At 35.0% G+C, this 24,738-nt stretch overlaps 5 protein-coding genes across 6 annotated transcripts; 3 read left to right on the forward strand and 2 right to left on the reverse strand.

Annotated features, from left to right (window-relative positions):
* Window positions 1-4,229: 4,229 nt before the first annotated feature.
* Window positions 4,230-11,407, forward strand: LOC133288576 (syntaxin-112-like). Its single transcript, XM_061486374.1, is given in 7 exon segments — window positions 4,230-4,703; window positions 4,849-4,920; window positions 5,870-5,929; window positions 6,332-6,426; window positions 6,783-6,852; window positions 6,954-7,083; window positions 10,485-11,407. Coding segments are annotated over 7 exon segments (1,470 nt in total). The 5' UTR covers window positions 4,230-4,583.
* A 607-nt stretch (window positions 11,408-12,014) lies between these two features.
* LOC133288538 (pentatricopeptide repeat-containing protein At5g66520) lies at window positions 12,015-13,799 on the forward strand. Its single transcript, XM_061486319.1, has 2 exons — window positions 12,015-12,591; window positions 12,794-13,799. Exons 1-2 carry the CDS (start codon window positions 12,023-12,025, stop codon window positions 13,797-13,799), a joined length of 1,575 nt encoding a protein of 524 aa, XP_061342303.1. The 5' UTR covers window positions 12,015-12,022.
* Window positions 13,800-14,163: 364 nt separating this feature from the next.
* Window positions 14,164-17,286, reverse strand: LOC133288575 (putative glucose-6-phosphate 1-epimerase). Its single transcript, XM_061486373.1, has 10 exons — window positions 17,152-17,286; window positions 16,937-17,053; window positions 16,717-16,830; window positions 16,542-16,593; window positions 16,057-16,194; window positions 15,828-15,926; window positions 15,460-15,557; window positions 14,832-14,939; window positions 14,666-14,747; window positions 14,164-14,440 (listed from the first exon to the last, which is right to left on the reverse strand). Exons 1-10 carry the CDS (start codon window positions 17,208-17,210, stop codon window positions 14,375-14,377), a joined length of 933 nt encoding a protein of 310 aa, XP_061342357.1. The 5' UTR covers window positions 17,211-17,286; the 3' UTR covers window positions 14,164-14,374.
* Window positions 17,287-17,518: 232 nt separating this feature from the next.
* LOC133288591 (uncharacterized) lies at window positions 17,519-19,012 on the forward strand. The gene is made up of 3 exons (XM_061486390.1): window positions 17,519-18,055; window positions 18,135-18,444; window positions 18,525-19,012. Exons 1-3 carry the CDS (start codon window positions 17,519-17,521, stop codon window positions 18,995-18,997), a joined length of 1,320 nt encoding a protein of 439 aa, XP_061342374.1. The 3' UTR covers window positions 18,998-19,012.
* A 649-nt stretch (window positions 19,013-19,661) lies between these two features.
* Window positions 19,662-21,872, reverse strand: LOC133288561 (laccase-11-like). Of its 2 annotated transcripts, none has more exons than XM_061486346.1 (6): window positions 21,768-21,872; window positions 21,534-21,685; window positions 21,199-21,443; window positions 20,984-21,112; window positions 19,972-20,895; window positions 19,662-19,846 (listed from the first exon to the last, which is right to left on the reverse strand). In XM_061486346.1, the coding sequence occupies exons 1-6, from the start codon at window positions 21,870-21,872 to the stop codon at window positions 19,716-19,718; spliced, it is 1,686 nt and encodes a 561-aa protein (XP_061342330.1). In that variant the 3' UTR covers window positions 19,662-19,715. The 2 variants fall into 2 exon arrangements, with proteins under 2 accessions (XP_061342330.1, XP_061342329.1); XM_061486345.1 differs by having other exon boundaries at window positions 21,534-21,726; window positions 21,764-21,872.
* Window positions 21,873-24,738: the final 2,866 nt, after the last annotated feature.

A 24,738-nucleotide genomic window follows, 5' to 3' on the forward strand; every position in this document is an offset into this window, starting at 1 on the left:
TATGGTTCGGTTCGGTTATTTTGCATTCAAACTTAACACCAAGGATTTATATAAATATATATATATATATAGGTAAAATTATTTCTACAGCCGCTTTACGTATAACAACGATAGATACAGTTATGATTCTTCACATTTAATACTTTCATCTTTTGTATGATTATGATTTTTCACATTTAATACTTTCATCTTTTGTATAGTTATGATTCCCCATATTTAATGTTTTTACGTATATATGGCAAGTATTTGACTGTTGCACGTACAACAGCTGCAGATATGTAAACCCCATACATATATATATATATATATATATATATATATATATATTGTTTTATTTATTATATACTTATGCTCATGTTTTGGTAAATTCAATTTTAATATAATTTTTATTTAAAAAATTATATTATTATCTTTGTATAGAGATATAATGTAAGATATATTTAACCGAATTTTATATTGATGTAAGTTACTCTAAATCTTCATCATTAATTATATTTATATCTCACAATTTTAATTTATTAACTATATGAACCACCAGGTATAATTGGATTAATGTATAAGATTTAGGAAAAAGTGTGTGTCATTTTAAAGGATGTAAAGTTGTGTTATTTTAAATAAAAGAAAGAGATAAATCTTGAGGGAGAGAGAGTGAACAAAAAAAAAATGTGTGGATCCCACTTCTATGTGAGAGTGAAATGACATAAATTATGTCGTTTAAAAGAATAAATATTTTTTCCTAAGATTTTATATAAAACTAGTTATTCTTGTATTGTTATAAAGTGATAATTTCCTTATATTCAATCTTATTTAAAATATATTATATAATTGGAGCATAATCAACATACAATTATGTAAAAATAAGAACTCTTATGTCTTAGGTATTAATTGCTTACTCATATATATAATAAATTAAAATTATAAGAAATAAATATAATTAACAATTAAGATTGAGAGTGTAACTTTTATGGTTATAAAATTATTCTTTCTATATAATTTAAGGTATATTTTATTTATTTTTCAAAATATTATTTCACTTATTTAATTATTTTATTTATTATTAATAAGGGAAAAATGTTTCTGCAATTACTGCAGATAATTATCTGCATTTATTCTCAAAACGACGTCGTTTTGGTATTGAAATCTTAAAAAATTATAAATGTAAAGACTATTATAACCCTGAAATAAATTAAAATTACCAAAACACCATGATTATCGCCCCAAAACGACGTCGTATTGGGCTTACTGCAGATAACTTATCTGCAGTAACTGCAGAAAAAGCAAACCCTATTAATATTATATTAAATTTTGAATTAAAAAAAAAGTTAAATTTACACACACACGTAAATGAACTATTAATTTACTTAAGTATAAAATCAAAATTACTTTTATATTATTAGATAATTTTTTATTAAATAAAAATATAATAAATCTATCATTAAATTAGAATTTTGTATCATATAATTATTTTTATAAAATTTCATATTATTCAAATATTTTTAATAATTTTTTAGAAATGCATTATTAAAATTAACAAAATATATATTTTAAAATATATAAAAAATAAGAATTATTTAGTTATTTTTTTATTATTATCAAATTTTTATAAGATTTGATACAACATAAATAAGATAATAAATATTATAATTATATAATTTATAAATAAAAATCATGTGATATATATAAAAAATTTAAAAATTAAAAGATTAAAATTGATAAATTATTATGAGATAAAACAAAGAGAAATTATATTCTTACGTTGCTTAAAAATATCTTCTCTTGTTCTCACGTAAAAAAAATGTGCCTCTTTTTTTTAAAAAGAAAATTAATAGGTCCTATTTTAATTATTTCTCAATATAAGAGAACTTGTCCCCCACTTTATGAGAAAAACAATCCCCTAAAACAAAGTCATTTTTTCTTCACACGCACGGATATATATATATATATATATATATATATATATATATATATATATATGGGAAAAAAGTATCTAATGTTATTTTAAACAATTTTATCTAATGTTCATCGAACGACGTCGTTTTGGGGTTGAAAAATTAAAAAATTAGAATAATAAAGACTATTATAACCCTGAAATAAATTAAAATTACAAAAACACTATGATTTCCGCTCCAAAACGACGTCCTTTTGATGAACATTAGATAAAGTTATCTAAAGTAACTTTAGAAAAACAAACCCTATATATATATATATATAGAGCCTTTAATGTTTTTAAAGTAAATGTAGATAAGTTATCTTTCATTTAAATTTTTCAAGCCGAAACGACGTCGTTTTACGAGCGAATGTAGATAACTTATCTACATTCACTTTAGAAACATTAAAGCCTATATATTTAATTTTTAATTCACAATAAATCTCAACCATTAGATGCACGAAAATCAACTCGAGATGACTTTATCTCCATTGACTGGAGAAATACTTTTCTCATATATATATATATATAGGCTTTAACGTTTCTAAAGTGAATGTAGACAAATTATCTACATTCGCTCCCAAAACGACGTCATTTTGGGTTGAAAAATTATAATAAAAAAGACTATAATAAGCCTGAAATAAATTATATATAAAAAAGCCTTGATTTTCGCCTCAAAATGACGTCGTTTTGGGCTCAATGTCGATAAGTTATTTACATTGATCGTAGAAAAAGCGAACCATATATATATATATATATATATATATATATATATATATTTATATATATATGAGGCATGATCATCTTACACCGGCGTAAGAATAATAAGTCTTACACCAAATCTTAACCATTGATTTTCTGCATCTAACGGTTAAGATTTATTAGGTCTCACTCATTAATTAATTTTTAATTCCCAATAAATCTCAACTGTTGGATGCACGAAAATCAATGGTTAAGATTTGGTGTAAGATTTATTATTCTTACACTGGTGTAAGTTGATCCTATCTATATATATATATATATGGAGAGAGATCATTTGACTCAAGAGTAAGACTTATAAGTAGGGGTGTTAACGAGCCGAGCCGAGCTTTGGTCTTAACGAGCCGAGCCTGTGTTCAAATGTGTCAGACTGGCCTTAGCCTGTTACGAATATAATATCAGCCTGTGGCCTGACTCATTTACAACAAATAAAAGTCTTGTTTAGCCTGTTTAAAAAAAAGAAGACAACAAAAATTTATCCAAACAAAATATACAATCAACAGCACTAGTAATTCCATAAATATTCATAAATTTAATGTATATCCAAATAGCATATATAAAATAAAATCATTTAAAAAGTCTGTTTAATTAATAAAATGGGATGAAATGAATTGAAAAGAGAGAGAGGGTTATCACAAGTAGTATAAAAATAAAAAAATTATATATTAGGCAAGCCTGAGAGGCTCTAAGGCCGAGCTTTTGAATTAGAGCCTGAGGCCTTTTTATTAAACGAGCTTTTATACAAGTCCAAGCGTGGGTCCAACAATCAATTTCAGACATGTAAGCTCAGGCCTTCACGAGCCGAGCCAAAGTCCCCTGGCTCGTTTAGCACCCCTACTTATAAGTCTTACTCCCTTATCTCAGCCCTTGATTTCCGTCCATCCAACGGTTATAGTTTAGGAAATTATATTAATTAATTAATTATTAATTATATTACAAATGACAACAGTTGATTTTCATCCATCAACGATTAAGATGAGGAGTAACACTTAAAAGTCTTACTCTGGACTCAAAAAAACCCTCCCCTATATATATATATATATATATATATATATATATATATGGGTTTGGTGTTTGTCATTTTAAATGACATAAGTTATGTCATTTTAGGAGAGAGATAGACACAGAAAAACGGAAATCATGGGAGAGAGAAAGTGGGTGTTTTTTTTAATTTAAAATTCAAATTTTCTGTGTCTGTATCTCTCTTAAAATGACATAACTTTCTGTCATTTAAAATGACAAATATTTTTCTATATATATATATATATATATATATATATATGGGAAAAAGAAGTATCCTTTTGAATGACACAAGCTTGTGTCATTTTAGGTGTTTTACCCAAAGTACGACCGGTTGTACTTTGTGTAAAACTGAAAAGTTGCTTTTTTTTTCTCTCTCCCTAGTCACATTGCTGACGTGTAGAGTGAAAAAAAAAAGTAACTTTTCAGAATTACGAGGAGTACGACCGGTAAGAGATAGATAAAAGAGGAGAGAGTAGATAAAAAAATATAAAGGTGTGGGTCCCACCTCTTTGTGAGAGTGAAATGATATAAGTTGTGTCATTTAAAAGGATAAATATTTTTTCCATATATATACATAAGGTGTAACTTACACTAGTGTAAAATGTTCTTGACCCTATATATATATATGGGAAAAAAGTATCTAATGTTACTTTAGACAACCTTGTCTAATGTTCGTTTGAGGTTGAAAAATTAAAAAATTAAAAATTATATAACACGTTATTAAAGTGGGAATTGAACTTTCCTCGTATAGCAAATGGTTAGATGCTCAAGCACACCACAACCAACCCATTAGTTTGGCATGTGATCCTCGCTGCTCCGATTCTTATCTCACATCCACCGCTGCTGGCTCGTGCTTGCAGTTGAAGCTATTTGAATGGCGGTTCACGATGATCCCATGGTGGTTCCGAACCTATCTCCGCCCAATACCTACGAAGCTGTGGTCAACGGTGGCACCTTTGACCGATTGCACGACGGCCACCGCCTCTTTCTCACCGTATCTCTCTCTCTCTCTCTCTCTCTCTCTCTCTCTATATGCTCAACTGCTCCCTCTTTCGGTTATCAATATCTCGTTAATTCTCTCCGAAATTTCCATTTTTGTTTTTTATTTTTTAAATTAGATAATGCCAAGTGTTGTGCAGGCTTCAGCGGAGTTGGCAAGGCGTCGGATTGTGATTGGAGTTTGCGAGGGGCCTATGCTGGCAAAGAAGCAGGTTTCCTTTTCCATTTTAGAGATGTCATTGTCATTGTCATTGTGTGGATTTAACAGTTACCTTTGTCTATTTGCTGCTAATTAGACTCTTAACTGTGCTGAGAGACTGAAACTGCTTATCCGCGTTGCTGTTTCAGAATAGGGTTTTTATGTACCCTATTACTGATTTTATGTTTTCAACTGTATAGCTTAAACTTCACAATGTAAATACTATTACTGATTTGGTTGCTTTAATAACATTTCACTTTTGAGAACCAGCGCACTTGTTGAATTGTTTTTTTTTTACCCTTCAAGTTCTATTGAAAATATCAAACTTTTAGGTGTCAATTCTCTCTGTTATGCCTTGCTGTGTCTGATTTGGTCAGGTAAGTTTCTGTCTTGTGGATTGTTATGGTCCAAGAATCTGGTACTCCAAGACATGGTCATTAGTTTGTTTGCTGAGAGTTAAAACAATAATGAAATAATTAGTCTGAACTTTGCTCTTTGCTTTTATCTTCAATTGTCATATTCCCTTGTTGAATTCTCTGTCAGCCTCATTCTATTCGAAGTAAGTCTATATCATTTTGGATTACTCACAGATGAAATAGATGAAGGATATCAAATTACATAAAAGAGAAGTTTTAAAGTCAAAACTCAAAACTAAGGATAATCATCAGCCGTCACTTCTCAAAATTTAAACAGTTAAACTGAATTTGTTACTTAAACGGAGAAAACAATTAAATGCTTCAAGTGTTTAGCTAGTAAAATTTAGTGATCAAGTTTTCATTTTTATCAAAACATCTTTTGTAAATTATATAGAAGCTAGCTAAATTTGAAGCCTTGTGCTATATGACAATCTTGAGGCTTGTGGATTTTTACACGTAAAGGAGTCCTTTTTATTTTTACCTCGTGTTTTCCTTCCATGTTTAGATTTGAAAATTCTTTATGTGATCTTTGTTCCACTTTTGCAGTTCGCTGAACTGATACAGCCCATTGAGGAAAGGATACATAATGTCAAGACTTTCATAAAGGTACGACTCAGTACGAGACTAAGCAATGACAGTTTGCCTTCATAAAAAGAATTCCTTGTTCTTTTTTTTTAATTTGACATGTATAATTGTTGGCCAGAAAACTTAAAAGCTTTTCATTTTGCATGTTAATGTAGAATATCAGAGTTAGATTTGTAGACTTTTTTATCGTCAGTTTAACAGCAACAAATCTGTTTCAACTTTTCAAGTAGCACAGTGTACTTAGGAGGGGCTGCATAGTTTTATTGTTAGTTTCTATTTCGGTAGATAAGTGAGAAAATGAATGATCTACTGATATAGTGTTCAATCAGTTACATATAGTGTTTCTTCTAGCAGGATTTATGTTAAAAATACATTTTTTTCTTGTTTAAATTTTGATAAATATTAGTTTGAACAAACTTGCAGTCTATCAAACCAGAGTTGGAAGTGCAAGCTGTACCAATCACAGATCCGTATGGCCCTTCCATTGTGGATGAAAATTTAGAGGCTGTGATTGTAAGGTTTGTAATTACGCAGGCCTGTATGTATGTCGTCTTAATATTTGGTAGTGGTATGAACTATGAAGTGTGCATTCGATTATATATCTTGATATGACAGCTTATAAAAAGTATCTTGTGACTAAGTATTTCATTCCTATTGGCTATTTTCTGAACTACGTTCATGATAATTAAAGTCTTGCTTTGGTAGCAAATTGAGCTGAGTATCTTCTTTTATTCCCAGGTCCATTGTTGTCATGATTTTGTGATTTCTTTTCAATTCTGATTGCAGTATAAACAAATGAACAGAACGTTATATATGTTGACTTTGAAATGTCACTCAGTTATTTGATTACTAACTGGAGTTGGTTCTCTGATAGCAAAGAGACATTACCGGGTGGATTGGCAGTAAACAGAAAAAGAGCTGAAAGAGGCCTTTCACAGTTAAAGGTCTCAATTTATTGTTTATGTGGTTTTGTTATAATATCTGATATAAAAAAGCTAAAGAATTTATCTGTCTACTTATCAAATTTTTTGTCGCATTTATGCAGATTGAAGTTGTAGATTTACTCTCTGGAGAATCCGGTGAAATTAAGCTGAGTTCATCAATGTTGCGAAAGCTTGAGGCTGAAAAGGCCAAACAACAGACGTAGTTACAAAAAATTTGTTGAACCTTTTTTTGTAGTAATTTTTTTTAAGGATGAGCTCAACATAAATATGTAATCACACATGATAAAAACTTTATTTGGTTATGAGAAATATGTGTTTCATTTATATTTATATTATCTGCAATTTACAATAGAATAAATGTTTTAAAGTAATTACTTTATTTAAACAATGCTATTCAAAGGATACCTTTACCTAAAGAGTATATTTCGATAAATTTAAATAAAAATTGGATAATATCAAACCAAAATCCGAGAAAGCTAGAAGTTTGGGAGATAGCAAATCATTGCTATTAGCATCTCCTTAAATTTCACATTATTAAACTCTACAAAAGATGTGCACAACTAATATATTTGTTTAAAAAAAATATGTAGGAATATATTCGGTAAAATTAAAATTAAAAAAGCTAATATAAACAAAAAAAAAAATAGAATGTATTTTATTATCACAAATTAAGAAATCAACACGACTTATATTTTCAATAAGAAAATAAAACGAAAGTAAACTAAGATTTTGTTTATGGGAAGATTGGATTTACGTGAACTTAAATCTTTAAAATTAATTAATTAATTGCGTTAATTTTATAGTTAATTAAAATAAACCTGTTTATTCATTTGGTGAAAATTAATGTAAAATTAGTTATCGGAGGAGTAAATCAAATTTATTAATAATAAAAAATGTTATTATTTTTTGCCTAGGGGTTTCTGTTTCTGTATGAAGAAAATTATAAATAGTTTAGCCACATTCAAGTATTAATTAACCAGCGCAAGTATATTGAATACATATATATTGCCTCTACCATTTTTAATGGAACGTTATAGGTTTTGTCAAGTTGAGAGAAATTTCTATTTCTATTTTCTGAATTTTGCAAGATTTTCTCCATATTTTGTTCGTCGTTCGGGTTTCAACTTTCCACTCAAATAATGCTAGTTTAATAAATGGATCTTGTGGATGAGGTCCATTAAATCCAAGTTCATTTCATTGCTATCTAATTTCAAAGAAAATAAGTATTATATAATAAAATGATAAGTAGATAATATATTAAAATAATTGATATATTTTATAGGTAAAAATAATTAAAATTTAAAGCGTTTAATTTAAGAATAAGATACGATCAAAGGCTTTTTGACCACTGTAGCCATTTATTAATAATTATTTACCAAATTGCCCTCGATTAGAAACTATTACGAAAAATTAACCTTCCAAACAAACATAACATCAATCTGCCCTTGTTTGACCGTTGATCACGAAGCATACCCGGGTACCCCACTCTATACCCGAGTATATTTTTAAAAAATCAACCATACCCGGGTATGTAGTGGGGTACCCGGGTATTGTTCTTCGATCTGGAAATTTTTTGAATTATTTACCCGGGTAGGTAATGGGGTACCCGCGTAGATTTCGCGGGGTACCCAATACCAAGGGTAATGAGCAAATTGTCCGGCCTCTGCATTTGCCCTCCTGGTCTCAGCCACAACAGCCTCCCTATCATAACCACCAAATATATGATGGCTGTCTCCGTCATATAGTGCTGACCCTGTCTCACCGTCGAAGTCAAATCCCAGCAACTCTGTCCACATAGGAGCAGTAAGGATGATATCAATCCCGCATACACGGGAAGTTAGCTCACCATGCACATAGCCCAGGTTCTGGTAGAATGCTCGCACCATGACCTCTGAGTACGGGCACCTCATCTCCGCAAGCACCAGCAAATGTGTTTGCTGAAGAAGTGGGATTATGTCGAACCGCTCCAAATTGAAGAACGCCGAATCCAGTGATTTCGGCTCACAAATTTTTCGACTCATGAAAAACTTCACAAACCGCTCGTGTGCACCAGCGTCATCCTCAAATAAATATCCGAACGGCAGGTCCGGAGCCTGATGCACAGCCTGGGGCTGAGAGGAGGAAGATACATCATGTCGGTGCTTGCTCCTCCCTTCAGTATTCATCGCTCTCTTCTTCCCAGCGCGTCTGTCCTCCATGCAATAACACTGTAAAAAAAATTAAAAAAAAAAATTCAATTTCAGAGAATATGGATAAAAAGGTTTAGGGTTAGGGTTAGGGTTAGGGTTTTTTATTAGCAACAAATCAGAATGCATTTTGAAAACGAAAATTAACAATAAGCAAAGCAATAAATTAAAATGCATACATGATTACATCAAGGTCAGGCCGATTTTTATGATGAATCAGAAATTCAAACGGAAAAAAAATAACAAATCTTGAAATTTCAATCGGTAGAAGAAACCCATACCGTGCGCCAAGGATGATGACAAAGTCTTGAGATGATCGATCAAACGTGCTCCCAGAATGGACGAAATCGCACTTCAACAGCTCTCTACCCGGGTACCCTTTGTGGGTTTTCCAAATGGGGGCTGCTGGGGCTTTTAAAAAACCCTATTCGCGAAATATACCCGGGTACCCCATTACCTACCCGGGTAAATAATTCAAAAAATTTCCAGATCGAAGAACAATACCCGGGTACCCCACTACATACCCGGGTATGGTTGATTTTTTTAAAATATACCCGGGTATGGAGTGGGGTACCCGGGTATGCTTCGTGGTCAACGGTCAAACAAGGGCAGATTGGTGTTATGTTTGTTTGGAGGGTTAATTTTTCGTAATAGTTTCTAATCGAGGACAATTTGATAAATAATTATTAATAAAGGGCTACAGTGGTTAAAAAGCCTACGATGAAATGATTTATAATTCTAAACATAACATTTCCTTCTTTCTTTAACTTTGCTATTTTACCATTCAAGTTCAACAGTTAGCGTGTAGAGAGAACATCGCATTTATTCACTTCTCATATCCAACGGATACTTCTCCGAACCCAAAAATTTCAAATTTTAATTGCGAGAAGGTATTTATTTCACAATGTTAAGAAAACCGACTCAAAATTTCAAACTGCATTCATCATCATATTATCACTGAATTGTTCTTCAAGGGATCATTAGCACCCAAGAAAAGGTTCAGTCACACTCTTCTCTTCTTTTTCACCCATCCCCCTTTCCTATTTTCTCAAACTTTTTTACCACTCTGAAATTGCACGGCTTTTGCTTCTCCTTTTTTGATACAACCTAAAACTTTTTTGGAACCACATTTCTCTGTGCGTGATATACTAAAGAATCAATTTTTAATGTTCCGTTCTTTCCATTTTTGGCTTTCCCTTTTTCCCTTTTTTTCTTTTTTAACATTGCGGTTTTCTTGTCTTCCTTGTTATTTTCTCGTCGCTGACTGTGTTTTCTCTCTCATCTAGATCACTTGGAGCATTGCTTCATGACAAAAACTTGCATCCATTGAGAAATTGACTCATTTCTTGAATCTTTCCAAAAGGGTGTGTTTCATTGTTTTCTCATGAAACCCATAAGTATTCCATTTTCTTGCTTTATTGATTCTGGGTTTTGTTGCTTTTGCAGGTTGGATTTTGCAAAATTTTGCAAAGATGAATGATCTGATGACTAAATCGTTCCTAAGTTATGTTGAACTGAAGAAGCACGTTCAGAAGGAACTTGAAGACGATCTTGACATTGAGGCAGGTCAACTCAACCCCATAGAAGACCATAACCTCTCTCAGTTCTTCCAAGAAGTTGAAGCAATCAAGGTTGAAATGGAAGAGATCACCAATCTCTTATTTGATCTTCAGCAACTGAATGAAGAGACAAAGTCCACTCACAGTGCCAAAGTTCTACGTGGGTTAAGAGACCGCATGGAGTCTGACATGGTTGCCGTGCTTCGCAAGGCAAAGATTATCAAGGCAAGGCTTGAGGTTCTTGATCAATCCAACATGGCCAATCGCAGCATATCAGAATCCTTCAAAGAGGGAAGCCCCGTTGATAGGACAAGATTATCTGTCACAAATGGTTTGAGGGTAAAGCTTAGGGACATGATGAATGATTTTCAGTCCTTGAGAGACAAGATTCTTTCAGATCACAAGGAAGATTTGAAGAGAAGATACTATACGGTAACTGGTGAGGTTCCCAGCGAGGAGGTCATGGAGAAGATGATTTCAGGAAGTCTCAAAGTTGAGTTTTTGGCTGGGAAAACTGAGGCTGATTTGGGTACTCAGGTTAGGCATGAGGCTGTGTTGGATATCCAGAGGAGTTTGAATAAGCTTCACCAGGTTTTTCTTGATATGGCTATTCTGGTTGAGACACAAGGAGAACACTTGGATAACATTGAGGATAATGTGGTTAATGCGGGTAACTTCATTCATGGTGGAACTAATAGTCTTTACTATGCTAACCAGATGAAGAAAAGGAACAAAAAATGGGTCTATTGGGTTTTTGCTGTGGGGTTGATCATACTGCTGGTGTGCATCATTGCAACGTTGTCTTCTTGACTGGTGCAACTTTGAGGGAGTGGTTTAGGCTTTTGAGACTGTAAAGCTGCTTTCCTTTCTTTCCTCTTTAAAGCTTCAATGGTTCTTAGATTGTTGAGAACTGTTCTGTTAATTGATTCAAATTTGTTCACGAGAACTAAAATTTGCTGAATAGAGTTGATCAGCAAAATGTCACTGTTCTTTTTTTCTCTGTTTACTGCGTTTGTCTGTTTGTTTTATCACTTCATGTTGCATCTAGGTTTGTGTTTGCTCCTCCAGTGTGTTTTTCCCTCACTATCTTAAAGTAGGGGTGAATTTACAACTGCAAACTGGATGTTACTACAGTAATAACTTTTTTCCTTTTTTTAATTCTTGTTGAAAATCTGTCTTGTAATATCTGGTTAATACTTAAAACTGAAGAGACAGCAAGTACATGAAAACCAAAGGAAGTGCAAATTTATTTTTTTTTATCTTTGTTTTCTTATGTAAAGCAGGATATTCTGTCTGGTCTACAAGTATCTTATCCCAAACTAGTGTAAACAATTTAAAGCCACTAATTTAGAACAACGTCTTGTTCTTTTTCCTCCAAATTATTTCAACTTTTCTTTGGAGGATAATTGGATTTCTTTGTACTAAATGGCGACTATGCCGCTACTGCAACCCAATGCGGAGCAGACCCAGGCTTTATTGGAGAGATGTTCAAATATAAAAGAACTGGATCAGATTCATGGCCAATTGTTGAAAAAAGGCACCATCATGCACCAGATAACATTAAGCAAGCTATTGGCTTCATACGCATCAAAAGAGTTAGGCAACTTAGCCTATGCTCGTGTGGTTTTTGACAGAATAAGCTCACCAAATACTGTTATGTGGAACACCATGATAAGAGCATACTCAAACAGTAACGACCCAGAAGCAGCGCTGCTTTTGTACCATCAAATGCTTCACCATTCAGTACCTCACAATGCTTACACTTTCCCTTTCCCTCTAAAAGCGTGTTCTGCCCTCTCAGCCTTTGAAGAAACCCAGCAAATCCACGCTCACATTATCAAAAGGGGTTTTAGTTCCGAGGTTTATGCCACAAACTCCCTCCTTCGTGTTTATGCAATTTCAGGCAGCATCGAAGCTGCACAAGTCCTATTCAACCGGCTTCCCTCGCGAGATATTGTTTCTTGGAATACAATGATTGATGGGTATATAAAATGGGTTTGGTGTTTGTTATTTTAAATGACATAAGTTATGTCATTTTAGGAGAGAGATAGACACAGAAAAAACGGAAATCATGGGAGAGAGAAAGTGAGTGATTTTTTTTAATTTAAAATTCAAATTGTATGTGTCTGTATCTATCTTAAAATGACATAACTTTCTGTCATTTAAAATGAAAAACACTTCTCCCAAATAAAAATATGGAAACGTAGACATGGCCTACAAGATTTTTCAAGCTATGCCAGTGAAGAATGTTATCTCTTGGACAACCATGATTGTTGGCTTTGTTAGAACAAGCATGCACAAAGAGGCTCTGTCTCTTCTACAGCAAATGCTGGTTGCAGGCATCAAACCTGATAGTATAGCACTAAGTTGCTCTCTTTCAGCTTGTGCAGGCCTTGGTGCATTGGAGCAAGGCAAGTGGATTCACACTTATATTGATAAAAACGAAATAAAAATAGATCCTGTTTTGGGTTGTGTTCTTATAGACATGTATGTCAAATGTGGTGAAATGGAAAAAGCCCTGCTAGTGTTCAGTAAGTTGGAGAAGAAATGTGTCTATTCATGGACGGCAATAATTGGTGGTTTTGCAGTCCATGGAAAGGGAAGAGAAGCTCTAGATTGGTTTATCCAAATGCAGAAAGCAGGAATCAAGCCAACTTCGGTCACTTTCACTGCAATTCTGACAGCATGTAGTCATGCAGGACTAACTGAAGAAGGAAAGTCCCTGTTTGAGAGCATGAGTACTGTTTACAACATGAACCCTTCTGTGGAACATTATGGATGCATGGTGGACCTTCTGGGTCGTGCAGGGTTGTTGAAAGAAGCAAAGGAGTTCATAGAGTCCATGCCCGTAAAGCCAAATGCTGCAATGTGGGGAGCACTGCTCAATGCCTGCCATCTACACAAATATCTTGAGCTTGGTAAAGAGATTGGCAAAATTCTGATTGAATTGGACCCCGATCATAGTGGCCGGTATGTTCATTTGGCAAGCATTTATGCTGCAGCTGGAGAATGGAACCAAGCGGTTCAAGTGAGAAGCCAGATAAAACATAGGGGACTGCTAAATCTTCCAGGATGCAGTAGCATCACCCTGAATGGGGTTGTCCACGAGTTCTTTGCTGGGGCTGGATCCCACCCACATATACAAGAGATATATGACATGCCCAATCTTATTGCGAACGGATATGATATGTTTGGGAGCTAATTATAGGATAATGAAAATGGAACGAAGGAAAGTTGGAAGATAAAATATTAGTTTTCCACCCCCTGTTTGGATAGAATTTAATTGGGAGGAATGAAAATGAGAAAAATGTTTATGGTATATAGCTTGATTTTGTTTTCATTTTCAATTGATATTATTTTTATTAATAATTACAAATATATCACCTAGTTTTTACTGTTTTTTGTTATCAAGAATTTGCATAGAAAATTATGAAACTCCTTATCTTTCACAATATCGTATAAGCAAGAAATAATGAGAAAACTTGATGACATTTTCATAATTATAAATGAAAACATATTAAGTGAAAATAAATAAAAACAAACGCCATAGTGGAAAACATAAAAAATGAAAGAAAAGAAATTATTACTTCTTTTTTATTTTTTTTATTTTTGTTACAACCTTATGAGATACCAGTCACCACCACTCATGAACTATCAAATCCCTCACCACACTAGTCCGCTATTGTGGCTTAGAAAATTATTAATACAGAAGATACATATTACTGGCAAATCAAAATAAGACAAAAATAATAGATGATGTAGAAGCGCAGTTACGATTCAAGCAATGCTAAGATGCTGCACAGCTGTCCAAGTTTGTTCTGGCTCTATCTGGACACTTTCAATCTGAAACAATTATGAATTACAATTCAGAAGAATTAATAGAGAAGGCTTGAGAACTATTTCAGCAATCAGAATACTGCATTTCTGCAGGATGCTCACGAATATGTTCAAAAACCACTTGTCTATTTAAATTCAATAGCCATCATGTTGATATTGTAATTAAGAACGATGCACCGCATAGTAGGGTATGTCTTTGATCCCTTTCTAGAAAATTTGTAAATTCATTACCTTGGCATTTTCAACGCAAACGAAATCTTTGTAACATGCTTCCATTTGAAGATATGGATTCCACAACACAGCATCAGACCAACTACATGGGCAAAGGATGATAAGCAAGTGACCAGGGCAAAACAAATAAATAACACTATTATAATAGAAGTTTAAGATTACATACTTTGTGTTCTTGATAGATATTAGATCACCCAAGCCATTGTCAAGTTGCAGCTCATTGGAAGCGTCAAGATAAATGCAATCTACAAATCCAGGAAAAGTGACCACATCCCTGCATCATGAAGATTACTGTCTAATAAATTGAGACTAAATGCTAAGATTTGACTCTTCCTTATTCACGGAAATTTTGGTTTTACATGAAATATATTGAGATAAAATATACTTAAGCATTAGATGAAAGGTGACTAAAAGATCAAACCCCCCCTGACTTTCGAAGATGAAAGGTGACTAATGAGAAAGAAATGAAAATTGAAAGAAGCAAGAACAGAAATTAGCCACTAAATGAATGTAATGATACAGAATTCTAGTTTAAATTCAGGCAAAATGAGGGAAATAAAGAAGGTGGACTTTTAGGCAACTAGTTGTCTTATTTAACGAGAAAATGCATGTCATGGTATGCAGAGCATGGTAAAGATCGTTAGAAATACTCAATAGGTAGTACAGTTTTTTTATCCAGCCACTGGACTAAGGGAAAGCAAACTTCAGTAGTTACCATATTCTTTTCCCGGTACATGTAGCTACCATGTTTTATTTCCATTTAAGAATTCCCATACATAAAGTAAGATACAGACCTTTCTTCCCTACCCTCCACCGGATTTTTAGGATCTGGATCCTTGTTCAGAGTTTTGCTACCTTTCAACCCCTTCACTGATGCACCACTCACAGAAGCCTGCATGACAATGCTGAAATGATTACCTTTACAAGTTTAAGCAACAAGTCTAAGCAAAAAAATTGATATAAAAAAATGCATTAGAATAACTTTAAGTCATTCAAATGATTATTTTAACGAAAAATGTTTGTTAATGGATTGGAAGCATAGTTTCATTTCAGATCTCCAACAAGTCCAATACAATATGTTAACAATATTCAAGCAAAAATATGAAACCTCATTCTGATTATGCTGTAGTGATTATACAAAACTATGACCTTTATCACTTACACGAAAATATGTGTGCAAGGCTGTATTAAATGAGAACGCCTTCTTGTCTGTATTTTTAACTTTCAACTCAGTGGAAAGACTTTTAGCATTTAGTGTGATCTGCGAAAAAAGGAAGCATGAAATTGCATCATCATTAGATAGTAGAACAAGACAAGAATGAGTACAAGTAGACTAGTTAGTACTGCAAAGTGCAAAGGTGAACTGCGCTAGAAGAAAATAAGCCATTGACCTTGTACAAAGCATGGAAGCTGAAATCCCACATAGCACGACTATAAGGAGCATCCTTCAGTTCCAGAGTTACAACAGGATTTCCTTCCACATTTTCAGAATCAACAACAGTCCAATCCATATTCCGTGCAAACCCATGCTGTAAAATAATCAACCAAGCAAATGTTTTAAATGAAAGCATTATCACAAGATTGGTAAAGAAGAACAGTATAATCAAGTTTTCACACCACTCGTGATTTTATTGAAGAGAAGCAAGTTTTATTAACTATATGGAAGCAACACAGTTGCTATCACTAAGCTGCATAAAATAGTAAGTAGCAGTCATACCATGACCTATATTACCCAAGACTCAAGTGGTAGATGACCTCTACTCCAATCAGATTCTTGTATTTTTAATTTAAAATATATAACATTAAAAATAAAAATGAAAATACAGAATAAAATGAAGTGCAAGAAAATAGCATTGTGTAAAGGACCATACCATACCTGCTGAATTGGACCAGGACCAAACTGTGGAAAACAATGTGGGATGCCTCCACTGCTCCAATAGAAAAATTAATCAGTGTCTGGGGAATCCAAAATTAGTAAATTACAACGTAAAAGAGAAATTAAACAGTGGGGGAGATGAAGTAAAGAGGAAAGAGAATTGTAGGAGAAGAACCTTATTGGTTTCTTCTTATTAAAAACAGCGTCCGGGCGAACGAAGAGGAGGTCCTTGCCATTGGGAACTTTCCAAGAGGTAATGCAACCTCCAAAGAGGTATGTTTCAGCTTCACTGCAAAACAAGGCCCACAGATTCAATATCATTGGTGAATTTCATAAACATTATTAAAAGTGCACAAAACATGGTTGTGAAGGGAATAGAGCTAAGAATTACGCACCTACCAGCTGGTGAAGTAAGCACAAGTTTTGGCAAATTCCCTTCGCCTTCTGTAAGGCGCACTCCCAAAGTGCTGGTTTCTTTGTTGCTCAAACTTGCAAATGCCATTCCACGACACCTAATCCACTCCCAAATCGTATCATATTCAAACTTTATAAATAAATTACATTCCAGAAATTAAAAAAATTAAAAAAAAACTGATTTTTTTTGAATAACCTGTTGAGTTTTGGAAAGGTCACGGTGTTGACACAGAATGCCATGGAAACCATCGCCATTTATTTCCAACTCACAAATCCATGGCTGCTTTTATTATAGTTATTATTATTTATTTTATTTTATTTTTCATTTCAGTAATTTTTATGGTTGTTGACTTGTTGTCCTCTAGTGCCCGCGGAAATTCGGATATTCTACTCAACTACCTCTTCCTTTCGCGAAAATAAAATATCATAAAACGGTTCAACCCAAACAAGGCCCATGATTCTACTTTCAACATGCTTGGCCCAATAAAGCCCGAACTGAGCCCACGAAATCTGGTACAAAGGGCAAACCGCGAACAACCTGGAGTATAGTATAAGGAAAAGAAATGTGGAGATCACGACCGTTGTTATTCGTGGGGAAGAAGCTGAAACCGACCGCGGAGAGTGGGGTCCATTTGGTGAGGCGGAAATGGATGAGCACCGTCATGAGTTTCGGTGATGGGAGCCAAGGGGCTCTTGGATTGCCTTCATCCACCGTGGGTATGGGCCTAGACGCATACGAGCCTGCCCCAGTTCCTGCTCTGCCTTCCGATGTTGTTAGTGTCGGTGCGGGACATTACCACTCCCTCGCCATCACTTCCAACGGCCACCTTTGGGCTTGGGGCCGAAACAACGAAGCCCAACTAGGCCGTGGGCTTTCCAGCAGAGAATCATGGAATGAGCCGAAAAGAGTAGTGGGATTAGAACATGTTAAGGTTTGTGCTGCTTTTGCGTCGGGAGTTGTTTCTGCTGCCGTTTTGGATGATGGTTCTGTGTGGGTTTGGGGCAAGTCTAAACGTGGCCAACTTGGCCTTGGTAAAGATATAACTGAAGCTGTTGCACCTTCCAAAGTTGAAGCACTTTCTGGAGAAAACATAGCAAAGGTACTTTTCTAGTTTTCTATATCATACTCTGATTCGTTTCAAAATTGATAAACTTAAAAACTTATTTGTTTCTTTTCAGGTGTCGTTTGGTTGGGGCCATGCTCTTGCTGTGACTGTGGATGGAAAGTTGTTTGGGTGGGGCTATTCAGCTGATGGTAGGATAGGGGAAATGGGGAATCACTTTGAGGCATCACCATTAGATTCCACGTTTAGAAATAATACACAACTTTCGAGTTCGGACCTGGAAGTTGCTGAAGAGAGAGTTTTGCAAGGAATGGAGAAGGAGAATAACATGCCAATAATATGGGAACCTCGCTTGGTGGAAGAACTACATGGTGTTCAAGTTGTGGACATTGCATGTGGCCTTGATCACTCTCTGATTCTTTGCCGTAAGTAACACTCATCTTGTACATTTAACTCTTGTAGCATGATGGGGTTTCCTCTTTAAGTTTTGATTACCCTGTATCAGGTGATGGTACCCTCTTAAGCTGCGGGAGTAACGTGTATGGCCAATTGGGGCGAGCTAAACAAGATTTGGGAATTTTCCCGGTTGACATGAACTTGAGTCCCATTTCTATAGCAGCAGGGCTTGGACATTCTCTGGCAATATGTCAGCTTGCTGAAGTAGGGACTACGAACATTGCTTCATGGGGATGGAACCAGAGTTCTCAGCTTGGAAGGTCAGGGCCTGGGAACATACCGTCTTTGATTGAAGCATTGGCTGAGGAAAATCCTGTCTCAGTTTCAGGTGGTCGAGCACATTCTCTTGCTCTTACAACCAAGGGAGAAATGTGGGTATGGGGCTCTGGTAAAAGTGGAAGACTTGGATTGGGAAGTTCTGTTGACGAAGTTGAGCCATTTTGTCTTGATTCTTTAGAAGGGTTTCCAATTTTACAGGCCGTGTCAGGATTTGATCATAATCTGGTCCTAGTTGCTGGCTGATCTGGCTTCAACAAATGCCTTAGTATTAGGTTCAGAAAATTTAGCTTGGGGGGGGGGGGGGGGGGGGGGGGGGGGGGGGGGGGGGGGGATGAAAGGAAAAACAGAAAAGAGAATAACTTAGGAAAGAACGTAGAAAGGCGAAGCTAAGTATCTGTACGGTAGAGTTTATTTGTATTGAAATAAGTCCAAATGTCAAATTTTCTTTTTCTTTTTTTTTCAAGTCTTATGTGTTGCTTAAGCTTAAACTTCATCGTGGAGTTTGATTCATACAAACGCTTGAGACTCGTATATTTTTCTTGATAAATTTTTTGATCAGTATGATGGAGTGCGTTAAGTTATGCATAAATGTGAGGGCAGAAAGTTCATTGCGAGATTATGGTAATAAGAGCAAGAATGGAGTAGGGAGAAGCAGGGGTCACTGCTTTTCAGTGGCCTTGACGGTGATGTGTTTTGCAGACATGTTGGTCCAAATAGCTCAAGGGAATTTAAGAGATATATGAGAAGTAAAAGGCTATACTCACGGAAGTACAAAGAAAAGAATGAATCATATTTTAGAAATTTAATCATAAGAAATCGTCGAAATCTTTCCTTACATCATTTCCTCTCATAATTATAAACCTTGTGCAACTTTCAGAGGAAGGCTGAGCAGACAAAGACACAGTAAAAACATTGAATACTGTTCAATTCGAATTCTCTTTGGCTATATTTTCGTGGATGACTAGCATGCTGGAAGGTCCTTTGGGGGTGGTAGAACAGATTGATCTTGACCTGGTCCATCTTCCACAACGAAAGCCGTTTTCAACCCCCAACCAGTGTGTAGCTCCAGATGACAATGCATGAACCAAACACCTATATAACCACATATAGAAGAAGAAAAAATGCGGTTTATATCTCATTCAACATCAGGACAATGCTCAAATATGGCCTTACAGTTTAAAATTTATTTAAGTTTAGGACGACATCATGAGACTTACCTGGATTATCTGCCCTGAAACGAATTGCTGTCCAACCACCAGTGGGAACACCAACTGTGTTCCTCTCAATAGGATCTACCAAGTTGTATTTAGCTGGGTCTTTAGCAGCATCGAAATTACCAATCCCAGTTCCAACCACAAAGAAGTTATAGCCATGAAGATGGAATGGGTGCGACTCAACTGTGAGAAGATTTGTGTCTTGCAAAACTAGCTCCACTGTGGAATTAAAGACAATCTTGGAAACTCTTGTGCCTCTTGAAGTACCAAGATTTGCAGTTAGTGGTGCACCGGTATAGTTAAAAGGAGTTGAAGGTCGATCAGGAAAATCAGTTTTGAAAACCCCCTTAATGTTGAAGTAGTGAGCTTGGAGAAGCGCGGTTTGAGGCATCACAAAAGAGACATTGTTTAAGGAAGCAAGTAACCGGGTCCCATTGACGCATGTGGGGCAAGAATTCTTGCCTAAACCAATGGTGTAAAAGAGGTTTCGATCAACTTTGAGGGGAACATTAGCAGGGTACTGTGCAGAGTTTAAGCTCCTTAGTTTCTTGTTGTAACTCAAAGCAAAACCTGTGTCATTCCCAGCAGGTAGTTGAGGAAGAGAAGGGAGGACAGTATTTGGAATGCCTTTGTATTGGAATATAGCTGTGGCGGTTTTGTTATCAACCGGAATTGGGGCATCCATAAAGGTCCTTGTAGCCATGAAGTATCTTCCTGGTACTTGGTTGGCTTGGACTAGAACATTTGTGGTCTGGCCAGGTGCAATTAGTATAGCTTGAGTAGTGAATGGTTTTGTGTAAACTGCGTCAACCTCTACCACTGTCAAGTTGTGACCCGAAATGGCAAAGAAAAGCTCATCATTGAGGGCAGCATTGATGATTCTCAGGAGGTAAGTCTTCCCTTGTTCTACCTCCATTGCAAATGTATCTAAAAATTGAAACAAAATTGCAGTTAAAACAAAAGATTTTCAATCTTTCCTAACTATAATACCAAACTTGGGCTAATTATTCCTTACGCTTCTCAAAACACGTAAATAGTGATCCTGGCTTCCCATTGATTGTATGTGCATCTGACATATTTGGTGGCAACCCCAATTTGTTCCCTTGCTTTTCAACCTGTTCCACGTCATTGTTCCACCATTCACCTATTGCATGCACAAACACTTTGTTATAGCAAACTTTTTTACTTTTTGTCGTACGAATCATAAGAATACTTGACAATTAAACTGACCCAGTAGAATTTCAAATTCTCTTGCTGGCTGTGGGAAAGGAAACGGTGTTCCAGGTTTAGGCATAATTACTATTGCACCATACACAGTGGCCCTCAGCCATAGAATGTGTGCATGCCACCATAGTGTTCCTCTCTGCCCAGTAACGTTGAATTCATAAGTATAACTGCTTCCCGTCTGTATAGGACACTGTGTGATATAGGCTGGTCCATCCGCCCAACCATTACGATATTGTTTAAGTCCATGCCTATAATAAACATATGGTTGTGAGAGAAGCATGTATATGGCAGTATAAAAAAACTTCACCTATGTTTCTGATATTGAAAAATTGGCCTACCAATGAATCGACATGTTGTATTGTGCATGGTTGGTGACATTGACCAGCACTCGATCTCCTTCCCTAGCATATATAGTTGGCCCTGGGAACCTCCCATTTACTGTTACAATGGGTTTTGCGTGGCATAATCTACTCACATTCTTCACTTGAATCTGTAGAAAGAACAAAATGCTATCAAGGGAACTTTGCATAGCTAGTTAGTTAAGCATTTTGATTATGGTCAATATAACTCACATCAAACTGGTATTTCTTTATGGCAGCTTCAGATGAAGACATTAAGCCAACAAAGACGAAGAAGAGTAAAGTTAAGACAGATATGAAATATCCCAAGCTTGCCATTCTGTATGATGTTGAACTTATATTTACTATCTTGGATTCTGTATGGATGCAGATAAATGGTGCATATGTTCTAGTATTTATATGAATGGTGGGAAGGTAAGATGGGCTATCAGTTTGTTACATGAAGGATAATAAACACCTGAGGCTGATTAGGTAGTGCATTAATGAGCTGTACATAAAAGCTTGTAAGCAAAATACTGATAAATTTTTTGAAGGCCTTGGGTTCCGTAGAGACTGAGAGGTTTCTGAAGAAAGAACAATATTTAAAGAAGTTATAATTGTTTATACATTTTTTCAATACATTAACCAGAAAGTGAGAGGTACATGAAACCAAACCTACCTTAATATGCACTGGCTAGGCTCTATCGTTAAGGAGAAGTAATGGCTTAAGGGTGAGTGCTAATCCAAGAATTCCTTGTGCCATTCAAGTGGAAAGTTCTCTTTGCCAAATAACAGCCTACCCTCCAAAAGAAATTCTTATTTCAGTTGCTGCTGTGATGCCAAAATGGTATCTCACTGTTGGGGATTGCCTACCTGATGAAGCTAGCTTATTCTTACCATGATTCAGCTCAGCATATAATTTCGGATTAAAATTTGGTTATTATAATGTATTTTTAATTAATTATTTCTACCAAATCTTTTGCTTGTTTTAGGCCATACGTCGTTTGTTCCATTATACTAAGAAGTTTTGTCTCTGAGTGTTCTATTGCTTATTGTTGAAAGTTGAAACCAAAAACTCAGTTGTATTTTATTTTTTTATTATTTTTGGCAAATGAAAAAGCAAAGCTTTAGTATGTATCAACCTTGACGAAAAGAAATGTAAGGTCCATGGAGTGTATCTTCTGCTGCATACAAACTCGATTTCTTGAACACTCAAGAAACGCTTCTTTTGTTCCTGCAGGTGCATTCTGAACCTTTATAGAACTAATTGAACCCCCGAGGCTGTTTACTCGTGAAAGCTCTATCTACCAAATTTTAATACAATTGTGTTCCCACTCATGGTTAAGAAAAAACAATCCCTTATCTATTGATCAGTGCTTGGTGGTAGTAGATTTTATATGTACAATGTACACAGTTAAAAAAAAAAAAAATCAATCCGATTCATCTTTAGCTTTTAAAAAAAAAATTAAATTAAATTAATTCTCAAATTTGTGATTACATAGAAGCCGTCGTACGGATTACGGAACGTGGTCATGACTATAGGTGTAAATGGGTCAGGCTGGTCCAGCCCAGTCTACATTGAGCCCGGCCTAAGCTCGGCCTTTCAGAAAAGTAGAGTAGACTTAGGCTTATAAAAAAGTTTTTTAACAAATAGGTCATAGGCCAATTTTGTCAAGCCCGGCCTACAGCCTTGTAGGCTGGCCTATTTAATTTATTAAAATAAAATAATATTTATTTTATGTGGCAAAGACGCAAAGTACCAAATACCAATATCTCTTAGTTTTTGTGCTATTTTATTTTATGAGAGGAAAACTTGTCTAATGTCTCCAAATTTTACATGTTGTTGCAGCTTAATACCAAGGAGTAATAGGTACCTTGCTGGATTATAATGTTACAGATGAAGATTTTTCAATAATACTCTTATTTCCCTTGTCTTGATGGTGGTTTAAAGATTTTTAGTTAAATGACATTCTTTTATAGACTTTATTTCAGTTTCCGGTAATTGTATTTTTCTTATTTTCTCCATTTCTTTGACTCTATTCTTCTATGATATACATTCTAGAGCTGGGGTATTATGTTGTCTCTTTCTTGTTTGTCATTTTTTTCTTATGAGAAGTACTAGTGCATGCATGAATGGAACTTTCTTTGCTCTATACAATTATTTTTTTTGCTTAGTGGGAGACCTACATGGCATGTAGGTCATGTCAGGCTTTCTTATTTTTAAAAAATGGGTCGGGCTTGACCTACAAATAAAGCCTTTAACAGGCCAGTAGACCAAATAGACTGAATTTTTTTTGACGTAGGCTTGAGCCAAAAAGGCCAAAGCCCAGCCCATTTACATCCCTAGACTCAATAAATCAAGTTTTTGACTATGGGCAGTAGTAGTAATCCTTGTGCTGGGATGGGATGAGAATGGGTCCACCCGAACTGTGTTCGGTTCTTTGAATTGATTTTTTTTTAAATCGAATCAGTTTGATTTGGTTCAAAATCGGTTCAGAACCTGCTCAACCCGAACCGAATATAAACTGATTTTTAATCTTGTTCTACTGAGATTGAAAAGCAACACTATAGAAAGAGAGAGAAATGAATGCTTCAAGTAGGAAAAAGGTTCTGAGGAAGTGCAAGATCAGAGGCTACAATCTCAAAGTTGAAGGCCCTAACGAAGACGAAGCTATCAATCTCCTCCTCGATCAACTCAAACAAGAATCTCGTAATTTTTTTCTCCCTAAATTGTTACTTCAATTTTTCGATTCAATTTCTGTTTGTTACAGTAATGAAAAAAATGGCAGTGAAATCCAGGTGATAGATAGAGATGGGAACATACTGTACCTATTGGGTGTTAGATTCAGGTGTTAATTAAAAACCAGTTCTGAACCGGTTCTTGAAATGGTTTTTTTAAATCAGTTTGGTTCTTGAATTGATTTTTATAAACCAGTTCAGTTCATTAACTCTTTTTTTAAAAAACCACTTATTTAAGTTCAATTCAGTTTGGTTCATAGTTCGATTCAATTTTTTGATTTTTTTTATTCATACCTACTTGTGCCTCTCTGACTCTATACTTCGGATACCAAACTCCAAAAACAATTTGTTTGTTTATTATAATTTGAGTTTGTTTTTTTTAAAGTTACATTAAATAAATTGGTCTAATATTTGGCGAAACGATATTGTTTTGGAACAAAATTTATGGTGTGTTTATAATTTTAAT

The sequence above is a fragment of the Gastrolobium bilobum genome, unplaced genomic scaffold (genome assembly GCF_033153095.1).
Source record: "Gastrolobium bilobum isolate Gb01-03AN ecotype WA unplaced genomic scaffold, APGP_CSIRO_Gbil_v1 utg728, whole genome shotgun sequence".
Lineage (NCBI taxonomy): Eukaryota > Viridiplantae > Streptophyta > Magnoliopsida > Fabales > Fabaceae > Gastrolobium > Gastrolobium bilobum.

Coding starts and splice junctions, on each gene's coding strand:
- LOC133288538 (XM_061486319.1), top strand. CDS start 12,023: ATGGCGACTATGCCGCTACTGCAACCCAATGCGGAGCAGACCCAGGCT. Junction 12,592..12,793: donor ATTGATGGGTATATAAAATG/GGTTTGGTGTTT, acceptor CAAATAAAAATA/TGGAAACGTAGACATGGCCT.
- LOC133288575 (XM_061486373.1), bottom strand. CDS start 17,210: ATGGCGATGGTTTCCATGGCATTCTGTGTCAACACCGTGACCTTTCCA. Junction 15,927..16,056: donor GCTTCCATGCTTTGTACAAG/GTCAATGGCTTA, acceptor CTTTTTTCGCAG/ATCACACTAAATGCTAAAAG. Junction 14,940..15,459: donor GTGGAGGGTAGGGAAGAAAG/GTCTGTATCTTA, acceptor TTCATGATGCAG/GGATGTGGTCACTTTTCCTG.
- LOC133288591 (XM_061486390.1), top strand. CDS start 17,519: ATGTGGAGATCACGACCGTTGTTATTCGTGGGGAAGAAGCTGAAACCG. Junction 18,056..18,134: donor CTGGAGAAAACATAGCAAAG/GTACTTTTCTAG, acceptor GTTTCTTTTCAG/GTGTCGTTTGGTTGGGGCCA. Junction 18,445..18,524: donor TCACTCTCTGATTCTTTGCC/GTAAGTAACACT, acceptor ACCCTGTATCAG/GTGATGGTACCCTCTTAAGC.
- LOC133288561 (XM_061486345.1), bottom strand. CDS start 21,872: ATGGCAAGCTTGGGATATTTCATATCTGTCTTAACTTTACTCTTCTTC. Junction 21,727..21,763: donor GAAATACCAGTTTGATGTGA/GTTATATTGACC, acceptor TTAACTAACTAG/CTATGCAAAGTTCCCTTGAT. Junction 19,847..19,971: donor TTTCAGGGCAGATAATCCAG/GTAAGTCTCATG, acceptor GTGGTTATATAG/GTGTTTGGTTCATGCATTGT.